This window comes from Zonotrichia albicollis, chromosome 18 (genome assembly GCF_047830755.1).
Source record: "Zonotrichia albicollis isolate bZonAlb1 chromosome 18, bZonAlb1.hap1, whole genome shotgun sequence".
Lineage (NCBI taxonomy): Eukaryota > Metazoa > Chordata > Aves > Passeriformes > Passerellidae > Zonotrichia > Zonotrichia albicollis.
This window is the reverse complement of record NC_133836.1, coordinates 11896805-11914534: the sequence shown is the minus strand read 5'-3', so window position 1 is coordinate 11914534 and position 17730 is coordinate 11896805. Positions and strand designations below refer to the sequence as shown.

General features: G+C 47.1%; 2 protein-coding genes across 2 annotated transcripts; both read left to right on the top strand.

Moving 5' to 3' along the window:
* The first annotated feature begins 343 nt into the window (after positions 1-343).
* Positions 344-10416, top strand: LOC102069077 (glutathione S-transferase theta-1). The gene is made up of 7 exons (XM_074554129.1): positions 344-538; positions 627-683; positions 3829-3916; positions 5010-5160; positions 8098-8274; positions 9224-9425; positions 10258-10416. The coding sequence occupies exons 1-6, from the start codon at positions 361-363 to the stop codon at positions 9422-9424; spliced, it is 852 nt and encodes a 283-aa protein (XP_074410230.1). The 5' UTR covers positions 344-360; the 3' UTR covers position 9425; positions 10258-10416.
* Positions 10417-12668: 2252 nt separating this feature from the next.
* LOC141731135 (D-dopachrome decarboxylase-like) lies at positions 12669-15225 on the top strand. The gene is made up of 3 exons (XM_074554130.1): positions 12669-12879; positions 12961-13136; positions 14215-15225. Exons 1-3 carry the CDS (start codon positions 12772-12774, stop codon positions 14285-14287), a joined length of 357 nt encoding a protein of 118 aa, XP_074410231.1. The 5' UTR covers positions 12669-12771; the 3' UTR covers positions 14288-15225.
* Positions 15226-17730: the final 2505 nt, after the last annotated feature.

The window sequence follows — 17730 nt, the reverse complement described above, 5'->3', positions numbered from 1 at the left end:
TGTTACTGCTCAGTACCAACCTTTGAGGCTGGTAACTGACCGCTACTCGCGTCACTATTCCCCTTCCCTTCCCGAAGGAAAATGAATGAACACGCTGCCAGGCACAGCGACCCAGGTCCTCCCGACGCTGTGGGAAGGGGAGCCCTGTCACCCCGGTCCCAGCTCGGGCCGTGCCTCCCTGCCCCGGCTGGGCTCTCCCGGGCTCCTCGACACTCTCCAGGGCTCGTCCCGCGGTCCCCCCGGCACAGACCCCGCTCCTGTGCCCCCGCCCGGCCCGGCCCGGCCCGGGACAGCGAGGGAGGGAACGGGGGAGGGCCGGAGAGCACCTCCCGCCCGGCGCGGCTCGGCCCCCGCCGGCCCATGCGGGGCGGCTCCGGGCGCTCGGTGCAGAGCCGCGGCAGCTCCCGCAGGGCGGGCCGGGTCGGGATGGGGCTGGAGCTGTACCTGGACCTGCTCTCGCAGCCCTGCCGCTCCATCTACATCTTCGCCCGGAGCAACAACATCCCCTTCGAGTTCAAGCACGTGGAGCTGTTCAAAGGTGGGACGGGCGCTGCCCGAGGCGGCGGGGCCGGGGCGGGCGCGGCCCGGCGGGGCGCGGGCTCAGCCGCTCTCTTGGCTCTTGGCAGACTCGGTGCTGGGGAAGAAGACGGCGGCGGCGAGCGGCGCGGAGCAGCCCCGCGCAGGTGAGGCCGGGGCAGGGCCGGGAGGGTCCCCACAGACCGAGCGGGCGGGGAGGGAGCGGCCGAGCCCCGCAAGCTCCTGACGCTGTAACGCGATCCCGGCGGGCGCCGGGCACAGCCCGCCGCCGCTGTGGGGCTTTGCCCTCACGGAGCCCGGGAACCGCCGCGGCCCCGGGCTTGGGGGTTTGCCAAGGCTTTGCCCTGACGAACCCCGCGGAACCGCTGCGGCCCCGGGCTTGGGGGTTTGCCGAGGCTTTGCCCTGAGGGACCCCGCGGAACCGCTGCGGCCCCGGGCTTGGGGGTTTGCCGAAGCTTTGCCCTCACGGAGCTCCTTGGACTCCCGGCCCAGGAGCTGCGCTCGTCCCTCAGGCCGCTGCGAGGGAAGCAGGAGCTCCCCGGGCCAGCCGGGGGATGCTGAACCCCGGCGCTGCCCAGGGGTGTTGAACGCCGTGCTTTCAGTGTGGCTCCAGTTCCCAGAGCAGTCCCGCAGCTCTGCTGCATCTATTTTTGTGGCTCTCCAAGGAATGTTCCTCTAGCCGTTTCTAGCAAATTAGTCACACTGACAGTCGAGGAGTGCTCTGGGAGTGCTGTGGGTTGCGACAACTCTGTTCAGGCTCCTCCAGCTGTGTGACTGTTGCCCAGTTAAATGTTGAGTTTTCCTGTAAATTGTTACTTTTGTGCCTAAGGCACAGCATGTTACTTCGAAACCTTTGGCTGAGGATTAGATGATTAGGCAGGTATGAGATTGGCAAATAGAGTGGGACTTCCCCTCTTCTATTTCCATAAAATCTTCTCCACTGCTCTTTTCATCCACCAATAAACCTCCTTCTCTGCACTATGGCTTAGGCTTAAGATTTCCTCATGTGTGCTGCCTGTCCTGCTTTTTGACTGTGGATACTCTGCTTGTTAAAGTTACACCTCAAAGCCCAACTATACACACTGTGTATCTATATCTGTCTATATCTATATAGCTATAGCTGCATTCATCCTTGGGAGTCATCAAGAACTGATTACTCCAGATAGAACTAATGTTAAACAGTTGTAAAAAACAGCTGTAAGTCAAGCCCACATCACAGCAATGATAAAGATGGACCACCCAATATCACTGAACAAAAAGGCTGGCTCTGCTGGATGGAAGCATGAGCTTAAATTCTGCTAAACTGCAAATACAAATATTGGTCTCTATTTTCATACAATAAGCAGTGGGTCCCAGTGAAGCAGCCCAGAGTTAATGTTCACAACAATGCATGTACCAGTTCACAGCTCAGTCAGAGTCTCAGCACAGGTCTGTTATGTCTATCTACAAACCAAAGTAGCTGATTCCATCCCCAGGCTGTGTCACAGGCACTGAGCTACTGTCCAACCTGCTGTAATGACATGGTACGTGGTTTGTCAGGGAACAAATATGCTCAGTATCCCTGCTGGAATTGCTGTATGATGAAAGCCCTCTGAAATCCAATTCAGGCTGCCCTCACCCACTGCTTATTTCTCATGTCCTTGTTTCTTAGTTCCCTGCTGCCCTGGATAATAAACACAGACAGCAGGACAGCCAAACAGCTGGGTCTGACGAGGGACTGCTCATTAGCTGTGAGCATTACTGACTGCAACTTTGTCCTGCACTTTTCCAAAGACCAGGTGAACACTAGAGAGCTCACCAGAGCTGGGTGTGTGGTGACCCCTGGCCTTTGGGGCCATTCTAAAAGCACTAAACAAAGCACCTTCCCTGAGCAACTCCTTGCATGACAGTAAATTTACAAACATTTGCCTCGCTGTTTCTGTGATACAAATCATGGGGGTAAGACATCCTGGACATTGAACATTTTTTATTTTTATACATTGCACATTTTAAATTATTTTTACTCAATTTTCTCAGTTATTAGGCTTAACTTGAGGTTTCTGTCAGGCTGTTATTTTTAAGAAGCCCTACCTAGGGTTTCCTGTCTCTCTTGACAGTGTTGCCTAGTTCTGCTGTGCAGATGGAGCCTCTTACCCAACTATTCACATATATACCATATATACCCATATTCACAGCAGGCAGCCAGAGACTTTTCCTAATTAAAGGGGAAATGTAGGTTTGAACCCCTTCAAATAGCAGAAGAGTGTAAACCTTAGTCTCTGATGAATCTGCTTACACTGGAATTTAAAAAAACCCACTTCTCCAAGAAGAAATAAAGTAGAGGCTAGTCAGCTGGGAAGGAGAACAAGTGGTATTGTATGCTCTGCTTGATTTAACTCATTATGTGAAATCAATCTAAGGGAAAGCAGTAATGCAGCAACCTGCCTTCTCCCAGCCCTTCCCAAACCAGCTGCAAATAAACTTGTTTGTCCAGAGGCTGGTTTTATTTCCTACTGCACATTTGCCCAGTAATGTAGACACTGCCACTGCTTCCTCAATGGGCACAAATAGTTCTTAGAGCTGGAGGTCACTATAAGTTAATGATCCTTTTTCTTGTCTTTTTTTGAACAAAGGGAGTTTTGTACAGGACCTCCTGCTGGTCATGCTGATTTGATCAGGATTTGCACTTTAATTGTCATGTCCTGTCATGAGAACCTCAAACAAGCAAAGCAAACAAATTCCTCACAGCTTTTCTTACTCAGGTGTTCCTGGGCTGTTGTGCAACTCCCTGGCATTTAACTGCAGGCTGGCAAGTCTGGTGCCAGCAGTGGGAAACTGAAAGCCTGATTAGATAGTCAGCTGTTAATTCCTCCAAAGGGACTGTGGAGTTCAAATTCTTATGGAATGGTGTCTTCCTCCTGTGTTTTCCTGTTAGAAGTAGGTTGATGTGCAGAGCCAGGAGTGGCACAGGGTAGTGCAGGGTTGAGTGTTTGAGCTTCCTTGCCCCAGGCAATGTCCACTTTGTCAGTAAGTTCTGCAAATATCCTGGTATACCTGGATTAAGCAAGAGAAGTGCTGTTAGAAATATAAAAATATCCACTGCTGCATGCCACGTGGCCAGCCTGAGCCTGCTGCCTCTGCAGGCAGCTCTTACACCGACTCTGCCAATTCATTACCTTTCCTTTGTGAGCCATGACCCTATTGGGAAAACCTCACACAGTTCACTGATCATGCAGCTGGCTGCAGGTATTTCATTTACCATGCACTGGCAGATACACTTCTGACCTCAGGTTTGTCTGTTCCTGTTCTTAGGGCCATCAAACAGTGAAGGTGCAGGCAAAGTCAGCCTCTTGAAGAAAGTACCAGCCCTGAAGGACGGAGACTTCACCCTTGCAGAATGGTAAGAGCTCAGTCCTTAGATTTCCTTGGGTACCACAGTCTGTGCTGCATTCAGAAGATGTCATTCCCATGGAATAATTAAGGATCACAGAATATGTGAACGTGCTGGTTATTTTTAATAGTATAACCTCATTTGATCTCTTTCCATTTTCCGTTTGAATTGTCTTTCAGAATGTAAACAACTCAGCTGACTTAGCTTCCTCATCTCACCCTAAATGTACTTACCTCAAAATGGGATTATAAACATTGCTGGGAGATGTTTAAAGCTTATAAAAATCCCTTTCACCCTGAGAAAAGAAATCCCTTTTACTCTAGGAAAGAATTCTGTTTATCTGAATTAGTCATAAAGGCTGGGAGAACATCTACACAGATAAAATTTAGACTTTACTTTAAAAGATTAATATGGAGACTGATAATGATGTAATAATACTGAAACAATTGAACTGTAGCAGTATCAGCATGGCAGGGGTGTCTGCATTTTCTTCCATTTTGTCAGCACATTTTCTGTGGCTTTTTTTTTTTTTGTAGTAATAGCCTAAGTATTGTTGCAGATGACTAAGACATTTTTCCATCTGACTTCTGCCAGTTAGTGAAAGTATAAACATCTGGACAAACACAAAAAAAGATTCTGTAGGGTTTCCTTGCTGAGACTTCCGCTGACTTCAGTGGAAGCTGCATGCTGGAGACAGACCTGATGAAAAGACAGAAATTACCCATCAGAGAGTTTCATTTAGTGCACAGGGGTCAGAGAGATGGGTCAGAACAGGCAAGGAGCAGGTGGAGTTAGCATCACTGATAGATGATCATGGAGGTTTATTGTTTGTTTAGCCCAATGTGTTTACCCCCAGTACTGTCCAGCAGTGTTGTGATTTTCCAGCAGGTTAATGTTTTCATGGAAGCTGAGGTGATAAAGGGCTGCAGATGTCGACATGAATTAGATGCCTTTATATGGTCCCTAGACTCTGCTGGAAATCCTGATCTGCATGTTTTTTAGTGGAAGCAGCAAGCTGAGAAGGAGCAGGAGGGGGAGCTTAGGCAGGAGCATTGTGCCCTGTAACTGCCTGACCCTTTGCTGTCCCCTGCTGTGTGAGCAGCACTGCCATCCTGCTGTACCTGAGCCGCAAGTACAACACTCCCGACCACTGGTACCCCTCAGACATCCAGCAGAGGGCCCGTGTGGATGAGTACCTGTCCTGGCACCACACCAACATCAGGGCCAATGCTCCTAAAACCATGTGGATCAAGGTGAGGAGACTGAATGTGAAAATGTGAGTGAAGTGGTGTTGGTTTGTGGGAGTACTGAGCATTTTAACAGCCCCAATTCAGAGACTGTTGTGATGAAACAACAAACCTGGGCCATTCCTAGCTGGAAGGTGTAAGAATCTGTGTCTGGGCTGTTCAGGTCCTATGGAGCCCAGCACACACCATCTTACATGGACAAAGGCAAAAGACAAGAAGTGCTTTTCTCCACGTGGGGAACACAAGCCCTGTGAGGAGTGTTTGAAGGAGCTGGGGCTGTTTAGCCTGAAGAAGAGGAGACTCAGAGGTGACTTTATTGCTCCCTATACCTTCCTGAAGGGAAGTGCAGACAGATGGGGTTGGTCTCTGACAGAACCAGAGGACACACTCTCAAACTACATCAGGGAAGGTATAGGTTGGATATTAGGAGGAATTTTTTCACCAAAAGAATAATAAAGTACTGGAATGCTTTTCCTAGGGAGGTGGTAGAATCACCATCTCTGGATGTGTTTAAAAAAAGGACTGGACATGGCACTTGGTGCTATAGTCTACTTGAGGTATTAGGGCATAGGTTGGACTCGATCTTAGAGGTCTCTTCCAACCTCATTATTCTGTGATTCTGTAAATTTATTTCCTTGATAGGAGACATCACATCATCCAGGTGACCTCCCAGATGGAAAAGGGGGCATTGCCTTCTCCCAGGGGGAATTTGAGCAGAGGGGAAGGGGGCAACAGCCAGTGGGATACAGCTGAGGAGGGGCGAGAGGAGGGGTACACCAGGGAGAGAGCACCAACACTGACAGGAGGAAAGGGGAAAGCCATGTGGTGATGGGATACAAATCATGTGAACAGTGCAAATTACCAAACACCCAGGGCAAACAACTAAATAACTATTTAGTGCAATGCAGCAGAAAGGAGCAGTTCCAAAGTGATCAACATCAGGATCTGGCAAAAGCAGATTTGGCCATTTTGGTTTTTCCCTGAAAGAAGGGCTGGTACAGAAGGTCTCAAACCCAGCAGACTTTCATTGCCTGGATTTGTGAGTGAATATGTTACAGAGTTAGTGTTGCTTCCAAGGGCCTCCCCCTCCCTGCACAGCTGTGCAGAGTGTGCACACAGGCAGAGTTTGGCTTTGGTGAACGTTTGTTTTGTTGCTGGAAGCAGAAAGACTTGCATTCTTCATGCAAGTTCCTGCAGCCTCCTGAGGGTGGAAATCCAGGAGTCTTCTTCTTCCAGCACACTTATGTGCTTCTCTGAAATAGGCTCAGGGAGAGAGAGCAGAGACACACTGAGAGGCAGCTTTTCTTTACTCAGTGTAGCCAAACCAATTTACATTTAGGCAAAATTACCTGGTTCAACCTGAGTCAGAAAATCATTTAGTATCAGATGATTTTGCTGGACACCTATTTCCAGCCAACTCAGCAGAATTAATGCAGCTATCCCTAGAGAGAGCTAGGTGCAAGTATAGTTCTGCAAGGACAGCTGGCATGGAATTTCACATGAAATCAGGATTGCTAGTAAATTGGTAACTTCACAACTCCCTTATAAATTTGCTCTTGTTTGTGCCTAACAAAGCATATCAGGACTCATTTATCTTCTTGAATTTATTGGTATTTGATTTTTTGGCTAGAGAGTACAGAGAAGCAATTCAAATATGAGGCAGATTCATACAAGAAGCAGTTTCTTCCAGCCTCTGCAGGCTGTCACTGCAGTGCTCCAAGGGAAAGAAATCCAACTAATTGCTGCTGATGGTGATTAGATAGCCCAGATGCAGAAAAGGTCCTCAGAATAACTGTAAATATGGAAACATATAAAGCCACCTTGTCAGAGAAGCATATTAGCTAGAAATGGGAGAAGATAGCCCTGAGATAAGGAGAAGGAAGAAGAGCTGTTTCAAGCAATTTTACCCAAAGATCCCAACATGCATTATTGGAGTCACTTAGGAAGAAAACTGGCCATGAATTTTCTGATGAAATGGATTCCACATGTATTTGGCCAAAATCCTGGCTTGGATTAAGCAATCCCAACTTGAATTGTTGAATATACTAGCAGTGAGTAGAAATTCAGTTCACTTGCACTGATTGAAATTTGTGTTTATAATTTTGATTCTCAGTTAAACACACTGTACTTCTGTAGCTGTGGAAGGTGAAGGCAGCACAGCTGAGAAACACTGGGGGCTCCAGTGGTGCATTCACCTCTGACAGTGGTGAAAAATATTGCAGAAAGGCAACCACCCCCTGTGCCAGCAGGTCTGTGCAGACACAAGGACTGCACTTCTGTGATTGCTCCACCAAAATTTCTAGTGGTTTAAAGATTTAAGTGGTCAACACCATTTTTACACAAACCTTTCAGTGGCTTTAAGCTACTGAAAGGTTTGTGTAAAAATGGTGTTGACCACTTCCAGCCTTGCTGCCTGATGTCACACAGAGGAAGCCATTTCTGTCTCTCCAGCCAGTGTTGATAAATTCTAGTCCTTCCAATGCTCCTGCCACAGGTACCACCCTTCCCTCCTCTCCATCACCCTGCAGGACAGGCAGTGCCTGCAGCACCCAGTTCCACAGCAGGGTGGGTGGCTGCTGGGCAGCTGCTGGTGACACAGAGCATCTAACAGGGGTGACTGTGGCAGATTTGTCTTCCCTGGAGCTGTTCCCCTTTTAATTTTTGTAGCCCAGCAGGTTGGAGTGGGAGGGCACAGCTGCCAGGCACAGAATGAGGTGAGGATCCTTGATTTTGTTCCTCACATTGCTGCTGATTAGCTGAGCTCACTGCTGTGGCAGGTCACAGTTAGGACTGCTGGTGTGCTCTCTGTCCAGGAGCTCTGTGGAGCTCTGCCATCCCCTTCTGTGGCTTAATTGCAGGGTTCTGATGATCCTGGGGTGTAACTTCAATTGCTACTACCAGAGAAGATGGTCATGTGTGCTGCTGTGTCCCTTCTCTCCTCAGGTGTTGATTCCCCTCTTCACAGGGCAGCCTCTGCCCTCGGAGAAGCTCCAGGAGGTGATGGAGGGGCTCTCCACTTCCCTGAAGCAATTTGAGGAGAGGTTTCTGCAGGACAAGGCTTTTATCATTGGCAGTGAGATCTCCCTGGCAGATCTTGTGGCCATTGTGGAACTGATGCAAGTGAGTGCCTGGAGTGTGGTGAGGAAGCTCAGCACAAGGAAAACAGATGCTGCTGAGCAGGGAGGGGCAGCATGTGGGAACTCTTCACTACAGGAGAAGTCAGGGCATATCTTGGCAGAACTGGCCTAAGACAATGGGGAGAATGTGGGAGTGGGTTCAGAACAGCAATGAAAATCAGGAAAAAGAGCTGGCTGCAACAGATCTCTTTTGTTTCTCATCTGTAGCAATAACCTTTTCTTCATTTTTTATCATGACTTTCTTTTGAACCTCCAGAGAAGGAGGTAATATATATAAATGAGGAGCAATAGCAGAGAAGTCTGATGAAATGAGACAACCATATAGGAATATTTTTATCATTCAAGAGTATAATACTTGCCCATGCCATGTCTGGAAGATGAAATAATTAATTTCAGAGGCAATCAAATTAAGTTTGTTACAAACTGATTTTTCCCTGCCAGGCCAACAGCAGTGATTTCTTTCTCCAAGGGACTGAAATCCAGCAGTTCTGTTCTCTGCAGTGTTCCAGAGAGTGGCACAGGCAGAAAGCAGCAGGGAGTTAGATGATGTTAGTTAGGACACTGGTTCAGTTAAACACATTTTGTGCTGGGGGTTGCTGTATAACCCAGCACTCTCCACTGCAAACTGGGCAGTGGTCCCTGGAACTGCCAGCCAACATCTTCAGTGTCATGGCTGAAAATCACTCACAGAATGTGCACATCTATGCTGCCCTAATCAGCTATTCCAGCACCCTGAGCTGTAAATGCCCTTTAAAATCCAGCTTAGCTTTTATGTCCCCCACACAGGTACCAGAGATTTCCCTTTTTCCTACTGCTCCTCCATGAGCTCTTCCTTTTTTTCCCCTTTACCTGCAAGTCTCCTTTCAGTGCCTGTGTCTCAGCTCAGAGGTGACTGCCCCAAGCCTCACTGTTGCTCTCTCCCCTCTCTGCAGCCTGTTGGAGTTGGTTGTGACATCTTTGAAGACAGACCCAGGCTGAGGGAGTGGCGCAGGCGGGTGGAGGATGCTGTGGGCAAAGAGCTTTTTTTCCAAGCCCACGAGATGATCTTCAATATCAAAGAACTGAGCAATATTCAAATTGATCCACAGCTGAAAGAGCAACTGGCACCTGTGTTGATGAAGATGTTGAAATGAAGTAACCTATCTTAGCATTTTTCCTGCCTTTTTTTTTTCCTTTTTAATTTCTTCTCTGACATCCAGTTCTCCATGTAACTGGAAAGAGCACTGTAATTCTAACACAGAAATTGCAGAGTGGGCCAGGTCTTTCTTGTATCTGTGGTGGGGGGGGGTGAAGCTGGGGGATGTTTAAGACCTAAAACATTAAATTTATACAGAAGGCTGAGGCCCTACAGGTCACTTAACATGCCTCTGGGTTTTATTTCAGTGTCAGTCTTCTCAGAGATGGTAGAGACAAGAATGGTATTTCCTGACAATTCCAGCCAGCCTACAAACTGGGAATGTTAAAGAAGTGAATAGGATGAGGATCATTGTTTTAACATTTGTACTGCAAAGTGTGCCTGATCCTCATCTTCCCAGCATGTCTGTACAGACAAGTACAGCACAAAAATGAAAAAAAAAAAATTTAAAGGTTTCTTATTGTTGAGGCATCTTGCTTGGCTGTCCATGTACGTTCCACAGTTCTTTTTCCCTTGAAGTTCCTTTGAGAAATTTCTTTGTATTTCTACAATGGTGAATCTTTATAATTCTTCAGTTCAACTGCTGCTTTGGATTTCTGAAAGCCTGGCTTCTGTTGGTGCTCTGTCTACCAGTACATGTGTGGCAGCAGCTGTTCTTGGAGATTCCTGCTGCTGGTGGCCACAGCCTTGGAATACCTAAAAACCCATGTTAAAGTTATATAGGGGGTACCCTGAAAGAATGCATTCACAGTGTATTCATGAAAGAGAATATAACAGTATACAAATTGGGGTTTTTTCTGTGGTTATACTGTAACAGCACATTTCTCCTAGGAAATGCAGGGAGGGAATAAATGCAGACATGCTCTTCTGAGACTGTTTTGGATGGAACTTCACCAAGTAAGTCATCCAGTGCAGCTGAAGTAATAAGAGAGATTTTGTGGCATTGAGCAACACATGCATCACAATAAAAGGGCAAAGAGTTGTTTTGGAGCTTTTGGGCTCTTTTTCTTGGCTGTTAGTTTCTGCTCAAACACAAAATCCTTTTGTATTGCAGCATAATTTATGAGATAAAACTGAGCAAATCCAACCATTTCCAGTTTCTTCAGTTGAAAATAACAAATTGTAAAGGATGCAGAAATTGCTGGAATATATATGTGTATATTTCCATTCATAAGTAGTTGTTGCCCTTACCCTAAAATCTCTGCCAAAAAATTCTTTCTATAAAGACTAAACAAAATGAGTAATGAAATTCAGGAATTGCTTCCTTCACTAATCAAATAACTGTTTGGTTTTTTTCCCTCTAGTGCTACCATGTCTTGGCTAGTGACATTTTTTGCTGGCAAGTTCTAAAAAACCTGTTGTTTTCTCACGGTGTTTTTCACCAAGGTTTCAGTTCTAGATACAGCTCTGTCCTAGAAATCTTTGCCCAGCCTTCTTCCAGGCTGTTTTTTGCACATAACTCTTTGTGCCAGTATTGTCTTCATTAGCAGCAGTGAAGGCCAAGCAAAAAGAAAATAAAAATTAGCAATTTCATCAGTTTTCATTAGCATAGAAAACGAAGATGTCACATCATTACACAAGGCAAATTTTCCCAACAGTTTTGTGCCTTAAATGATGACCTTTTAGTAGAGCTGGCTCATTACCCTTTGTTGTAAAGGAGCTCATGGAGCCTCACTGGACAGTAGCTCAGCTTCTGATGTCTAGTTTGGACACCTGTGATCTGCAGATTAGACTGACCCTGTGAGCCAGCATGCCGAGGTCACTTACCAACTTGAGAGTTCAAAGTCCTGATTGCTCAAAGTCCTTGTAATTAATACACGTTAGATAAAGCAGTAAAGCTCTCTGCTTGCTTTTTAATTTCAATTTGTTGGTTGTTAAGAGAAATTACCATTCTCAGCCCTCCCTGCACAGAGGTGCCATGTAGTGACCTGAAATGTTTTTTCTCTCTCAGTAAGGGCTGTCACAAACGTATTCTACCCATCCATTAGTGAGATGTGATGGTTTTGGTTATAGTAGGGCAAGGCAACCCTGATGCTCTGGGAGAAAGGAGGCATCTGACTCCATCTTATCAGAAGGCTAATTTATTACTTTATATTATTCTATATTACACTATATTACATTATATCTAAATTGAATCTGCCAAGCACTCCGCTGCACAGAATCTTGTGACTGTCAGCCAACAGTCCTGACACACACACAGCTGGCCCTGATAGGCAAAGGAAACAAAACTCCATCACTGTGGGTAAACAATCTCCATATTGCATTCTACTTTTGCACAAACACAGGCTCAGCAAATGAGATAAGAAATGTTTTTCCTTTCTGTGAAAAACGCCAATCACTTGTTTTTAAAATTTTAAAAGTTTAATAGTAATAAAATGGTTATAAAAATAGTAATACAATAGAGTAATAATAATTTGGACAAATTGAGTTAGGACAATATGAGACAATAGAGATAAAGAGTTACGGACAGTCCGGGTACCTTTTCTGGGTAGTATGAGCCCTAAAAAGGACCCACATTAACAAAGGATTAACCCTTAAAAGTAACAGCCCGTTGCATATTCATACACTTCATCCATGATGCATAAATTCCATTCAAACACAGGATTCTGTCTGGTCATCCTCAACTTCTTCCTTCCAATCCTAACCGCCTTCGAGGCAGGAAGAAGTTCGTTTCTTCTGATAAGAGAGCATTAAATTCTTTTTCTCTGAAAGATTTAGGTGTCCTGGGGCTGCTATCTGGTGCAAGTGCCTCATTCCTTTCTTTAAAAAATCCCACTAACATAGTTCTTGTTTTAACTATAAAAGTTACCTTTTAATTACAAGACTGCAATTATCATATTATTAAAATGTTAATACAGCACTACTAATCAACACATCAAAATACATATAGTAAATATCTGCGTAGAGCCATATAATATGCACTTTTCACACTTTCTCTGAGGCTCAGAGAATGTGAATCCCAGAAATATTCTTGGGAAGTTGTGCCTTGCTTTTCTCTGTGAGGAGAAATGGGGCTACGTTTGGTCTCGCAAATGAGAGTGAGTCCCACAGCCATAGAATCGCCCACGGTGAGTCCCACAGGCCCGGCAGCCGCTGGAGCGGAGTGACGGGCCCGGGGCGGGCACCGCTGCGGGCGGTGTCGGGGCTGAGCCCGCCCCGCTCGGCTCCGCTGCCGGGGCGGCTCCAGGGGCGGGACACGGGCCGGGCCGGGGCAGAGGCGGCTCCGGGGGCGGGACACGGGCCGGGCCGGGGCAGAGGCGGCTCCGGGGGCGGGACACGGGCCGGGCCGGGGCAGAGGCGGTGCAGGCCGCGGGCAGCCGGAGCAGCAGGAGCAGGAGCAGCGCCATGCCGTTCGTGGAGCTGGACACCAGCCTGCCGGCCGAGCGGCTGCCGCCGGGGCTGGCGCAGACCCTGTGCGCCGCCGCCGCCGAGATCCTGGGCAAACCGGCGGAGGTGAGCGGGGCCGGGAGCGGGGCCGGCGGGGCTGACGGTGGCTAACTAACCGTGACTAACTAACCGTGTCTGTCCCGGCAGCGGGTGAACGTGACGGTGCGGAGCGGGCTGGCCATGGTGCTGTCGGGCTCGGCCGAGCCCTGTGCCCAGCTGGCGGTGTCGTCCATCGGCGTGGTGGGCACGGCGGAGCAGAACAAGGCGCACAGCGCCCGCTTCTTCGATGTCCTGACGGCGCAGCTGGGCCTGGGCCCCGAGCGGTGAGTGCGGCCCGGCGGGGGCTCAGGCGAGGCACTGTGCTCAGCCCAGGGCAGCGAGAGCGTCCTCATCGGGCCTACGGGTCTGTGGGGTCCAGGGACATGGAACACGACAAACAAGTGCCAAGGAGATGTTCAGAGCAGTGGAGATAGTGGCAGTTCCCGTGTCCTCCAGGAGACTAAGTTGTGATACAGATCCAAGACAAGATTTCTAACAAACACTAAGTGCTCATGGATGCTGAATCCCAGACGTGTTTTGGAGCCAGATAAAACCTTAGACTGGTGTGCACTTGTTGAACAGTCTGGGCACTACTGTTCTCTGAAGTTCAGTAGTTACAGTTGGTGAAACTGGTGCAAAACCCCACTGGAATTGGTAAAGCTTCATCCTGCCAGGGTGTCACCTGCCAAATGCTGGAACAAGGCTGTTCCTGAAGGTCAGCCATGTCCATCTCTGTCACCCTGGTTTTTTAAGATTTTCTAAGCCTTCTGATGTTGACATTCCTGGAGTGAATTTTCTCACACACTTTCTGTAAATAACTCATTGTTTTACATTCCTTTATAGAGGAAGAGAGAGTTGATGGACTGTTGGTTTGACCAGTGACATTGCAGAGGTGTCAATGTCACCTTCCAATCCACTGTCACGTTTGTAAAGCTATAAATATTAGAGTCAGAGAATAAAACTTCCCTTTTTTCCCTTCACCTTGAGTAGTAGTGTGCTTGTGTTTTCTCGTGTCCCTCAGCGACACATCTCTGCTTGTCTTACCCATTTCCCCAAAGGAGAGGGATAATAGTACTTCCCTGCCTCTGGGGTGCTGTCAGGATAAATCCCTGGCAAGATTATGCACTATGTGGCTCCTTCTAAAATGGACAAGTATCACATTTAAATTGCTTTTGTTTGTGTGGGTGAAGTCTGTTTGTACCCTGACCCATACACAGCTTATGTTTCCTGCTGTTAAATTAACAACCTGAACTGTAAGACAGACCCTAGTGCAGATTTTCTACTATGTTGCATACTGAGCAGCAATAATGTTTAATTGTAAAATAATGTTTCCTGTCCACATTTTTGCTTTTTTACCAAAAGGATTGTCATCCGCTTTTACCCTGTGGAGGCCTGGCAGATTGGCAAGAACAGGACAGTCATGACATTCCTGTGATCCTTGGAGCAGCTGCTGGAGCAAAGCCAGGATGAAGGCAACCCAGAGATGATCAGCTCTGTCTGTCTGTCTGCTTGTTTCCTCTTGAGATCCACTCTGTGTAGCTCGATTCACTTTTGTATTTGCGTCCTGTACACACAAAGTTCACGACTGAGGCAATCAGCTGCTTATACTGAAATAGTTCAAAGTCTTTGTCTCAAGTTCAGGCCTAGACAAAGCTACTTGTAGCAATAAAAAGTTTAATTCTAGAACATTTGGCTTTACTCAGGAGCAGAGAGGTTCTGAGGTTTATCTAGTTTTTCTCATCATTTGCAAGGCAGAAAAAAATCCTTTTTTCTGTTTCTCTGTGGCAGCAGAAGAGTCTCAGGCCAGTGAAGATGACCTGGAAATCAAATTGTTTTTTCAGGCTCCCCTGAAAACCCTTTCTGGAAAGAGGGGTGATTATTGGGAGAGAAGTTTAGGCATTGAAGAATCATATCAGATCCTGTGCTCTGTGCTCTGCCCTTGCCACCTCCTGTAACTGCTCCTACAAAGTGTTATTTGTTCACAAGGTTTCCAGGGCTCAATGTCTGTCTGCTGATGGCAATGGCTGGAGGAAAGAGTCAGTTTTGAAGACCTGCACTGTGCCACCAGAAAATATTTTGAAGTTTCTGCTACTGCCAGCTGCCAGCTTTAATTCCTGTTATTCACTGCTTGTCCAGAGTCCTTTTCCTTGCTGTTATGGGGAGTTTTGGGATGATAACAGCATCTCACTGTGATCTGTGCTGATGTTTCTGGCTCAGTGTCCCTGCAGAGAAGTGTTTTGGGTTTTTAGGACCCATATACTCCCTCACTTTGTAAGTAGAATACACAGGGCATTTCATTATAACAAAAGCAGGGTACTTTTTGTGTACAATGTTGCCTCTGCCTTCTGCTGCTAATAAAATTATTTATCAGTTCCTTTTCTCTTTGTGATTTGGCCAGGGGGAGGTCAGGGAGCTCAGGGCACATCCCTGGGACATGGGGGTGCAAGAGAACACAAGAATGAAGGGGGCTTCTGTGCTCCTTCATCATTCCAAATGGAGTTTTATTTGTTTATGGCCTGAGGTATCTTCTAATTACCATTTAAAATTTGTTTGTTCCCTGTACACCATAAATAATTTCTGTGTTTGACAAATCTGACAGGAACACAATACCAAACACAAATTTGTGTATCAGGCTGGGGGGCTGCACCTTGTCTGGTCAATAAACTGTCACAAAGCTTCTTTTGCTTTTCTTTTGCTGGCTCACAGCACTGGGGGTTTGTAGGTGTTACTGCTTGCACACTGACATTGTGCCTGCCCAAGTCTCTCCACTTTCTCAGGAGGTTTTTCAGTCTCAAGTTGTTGAAACTCAGGCAACAACCAGGTAGGTGACCTGAGAACTGACTCAGCAGTACAGGGTTGCAGAGAAGGGGGTGCACAGCCTGGCTTTGCACCAGGTTGAGGTGAATATTCCAAAATGCAGAAAATGTTCTCCCTTTAATGCTGATCTGCAGATGGTTCATTTCCTGGAGGTGCTTCTGCCTCCTGAAGTAAGAACCACAGCCCCTTGCTGTGGAGAGCCTGGTTCAAACATGGCTTAAAGAAAGAGGCCATGAAGGTGCTCAGCTAAGGGAAAAATAAAAGGCAGCTGTAAAGCAGCAGTTCCCAGGCTTGATTCTATAAATAATTAAGGTTCTCAGCCACCTTTTATATAAACAACAAGATTCTCAGACCGTTTCCTCAAAAACAGGCAGATATCCTGTCCTTGGTTGCTCTGGGAACAGATATAAAGGTTTTGAGTACTTTTCATATCATGGTGAGAACACTGATCTTGGTTTCAATAAACAAACTTCAGGTATTGTAAACAAAAGGAGGAGCTGAAGTTTTCTCTACAGCCTATCGGGAGCTCAGGTTTTGCAATATGCATGAAGTGAATGAACACTGTTATAAAAAGGTGCCTGGTTGATCAATAAATCAGAGTCAATGCTCATCAATCGGATGGTCGTCTCCCTTCACTTCAACACCTTGCCAAAACCTTTGTTTCCTTCAGAGAAACCTTGCTCAGCCCTGGGCCCCAGCTCTCTTGGTTTTGGGCCATGTTGGCCACTCTGGAGGCTTCTGCAGGCTCTGCTTTCCTCACCCTTGGCTGCTCCCAGTGTGGGCTTGTGCCTGGGAACAGCTTCCCCAGGATTGCAGAGTTGAGCAAGAAGATGTAGGAAAGTTCATGTTGCTCTGAAGAAATGGCCTATTTTTTACTTCACTGAGCTAATGTTGGAGTAGGTTTGACAGTATTTTGGGACTTGAGAAGGATAACCCCCCTTCAAAGGGGTTATGCAGGCCCCTGGAACCCCCCCCAGGGCATGAACACATCAACCAGAAAAGCAGGAAACGTTTTTCAGTCCTCAGGTTAGAGAAAATCAGATACACCACCCTTATCTATGGCTCAGCAATGACATCATAAAATCACTTTCCCTTGCATGCAGCTGGTCCCTGTTCCATGGGCTGCAGCCTGCCTGACATCTGGAGTTAGCAGCTCCCACCTATGGTTAATCTTTTTTGTTGTAACTTCCCAAGCTCAGCCTCCTAAGGTTAACAAATATTTCTGCTCCCCAGATATGTTCAAACTGAAAGGCAATGCCCTGATTTTGAGCACTGAGTAACCATTTCCTAGCCCCAAACCTTTGGACTTTGGACAATCTGTCTGTGTGTTTACACTGGAGAGGAGCAGTGAGGCCCTGGGGATGATGCAGGGCACCACCGACAGGAAGGTGCTGCAGGGCTGTGAGAGCTTTGTGAGTTCCTCTGCAGACACAGCAGTGATGCTGCTGCTCACAGCAGCTTGGTGTGCCATGGTGGAAAGCAGGGCATTAACACAACTGCTCCATTTGAGGTGAGCAGGGCTCTTCCTCATGGTGCTCAGGGGTGATTCAGTGCAGTGCTTGAGCACCAGCTTACCCTCATCAGTGAGTGTGATGTGTTGGAGCAGCAGGAGTATTGAAAGGTGAGGTTCTGCCCCACAGCTGGGGCCTTGCCAGCCTGTCTGGGCTGTGCTGGGGTCTCTGTGGGGCTGAGGATGGCACATCTCTATCTCTGACACTGCTGTCTGACTGTGACCGTGCTCACAGGGGTCTGAGGGAAGAGACGAGGATCTGACTCCATGTTTCAGAAGGCTTGATTTATTATTTTATGATATATATTATATTAAAACTATACTAAAAGAATAGAAGGAAGGATTTCATCAGAAGGCTAGCTAAGAATAGAAAAAGAAAGAAGAATGATAACAAAGATTTGTGGCTCAGACTCTCTGCCTGAGCCAGCTCACTGTGACTGGCCATTAATTACAAACAATTCTATGAGACCAATCCCAGATGCACCTGTTGCATTCCACAGCAGCAGATAACCATTGTTTACATTTTGTTCCTGAGGCCTCCCAGCTTCTCA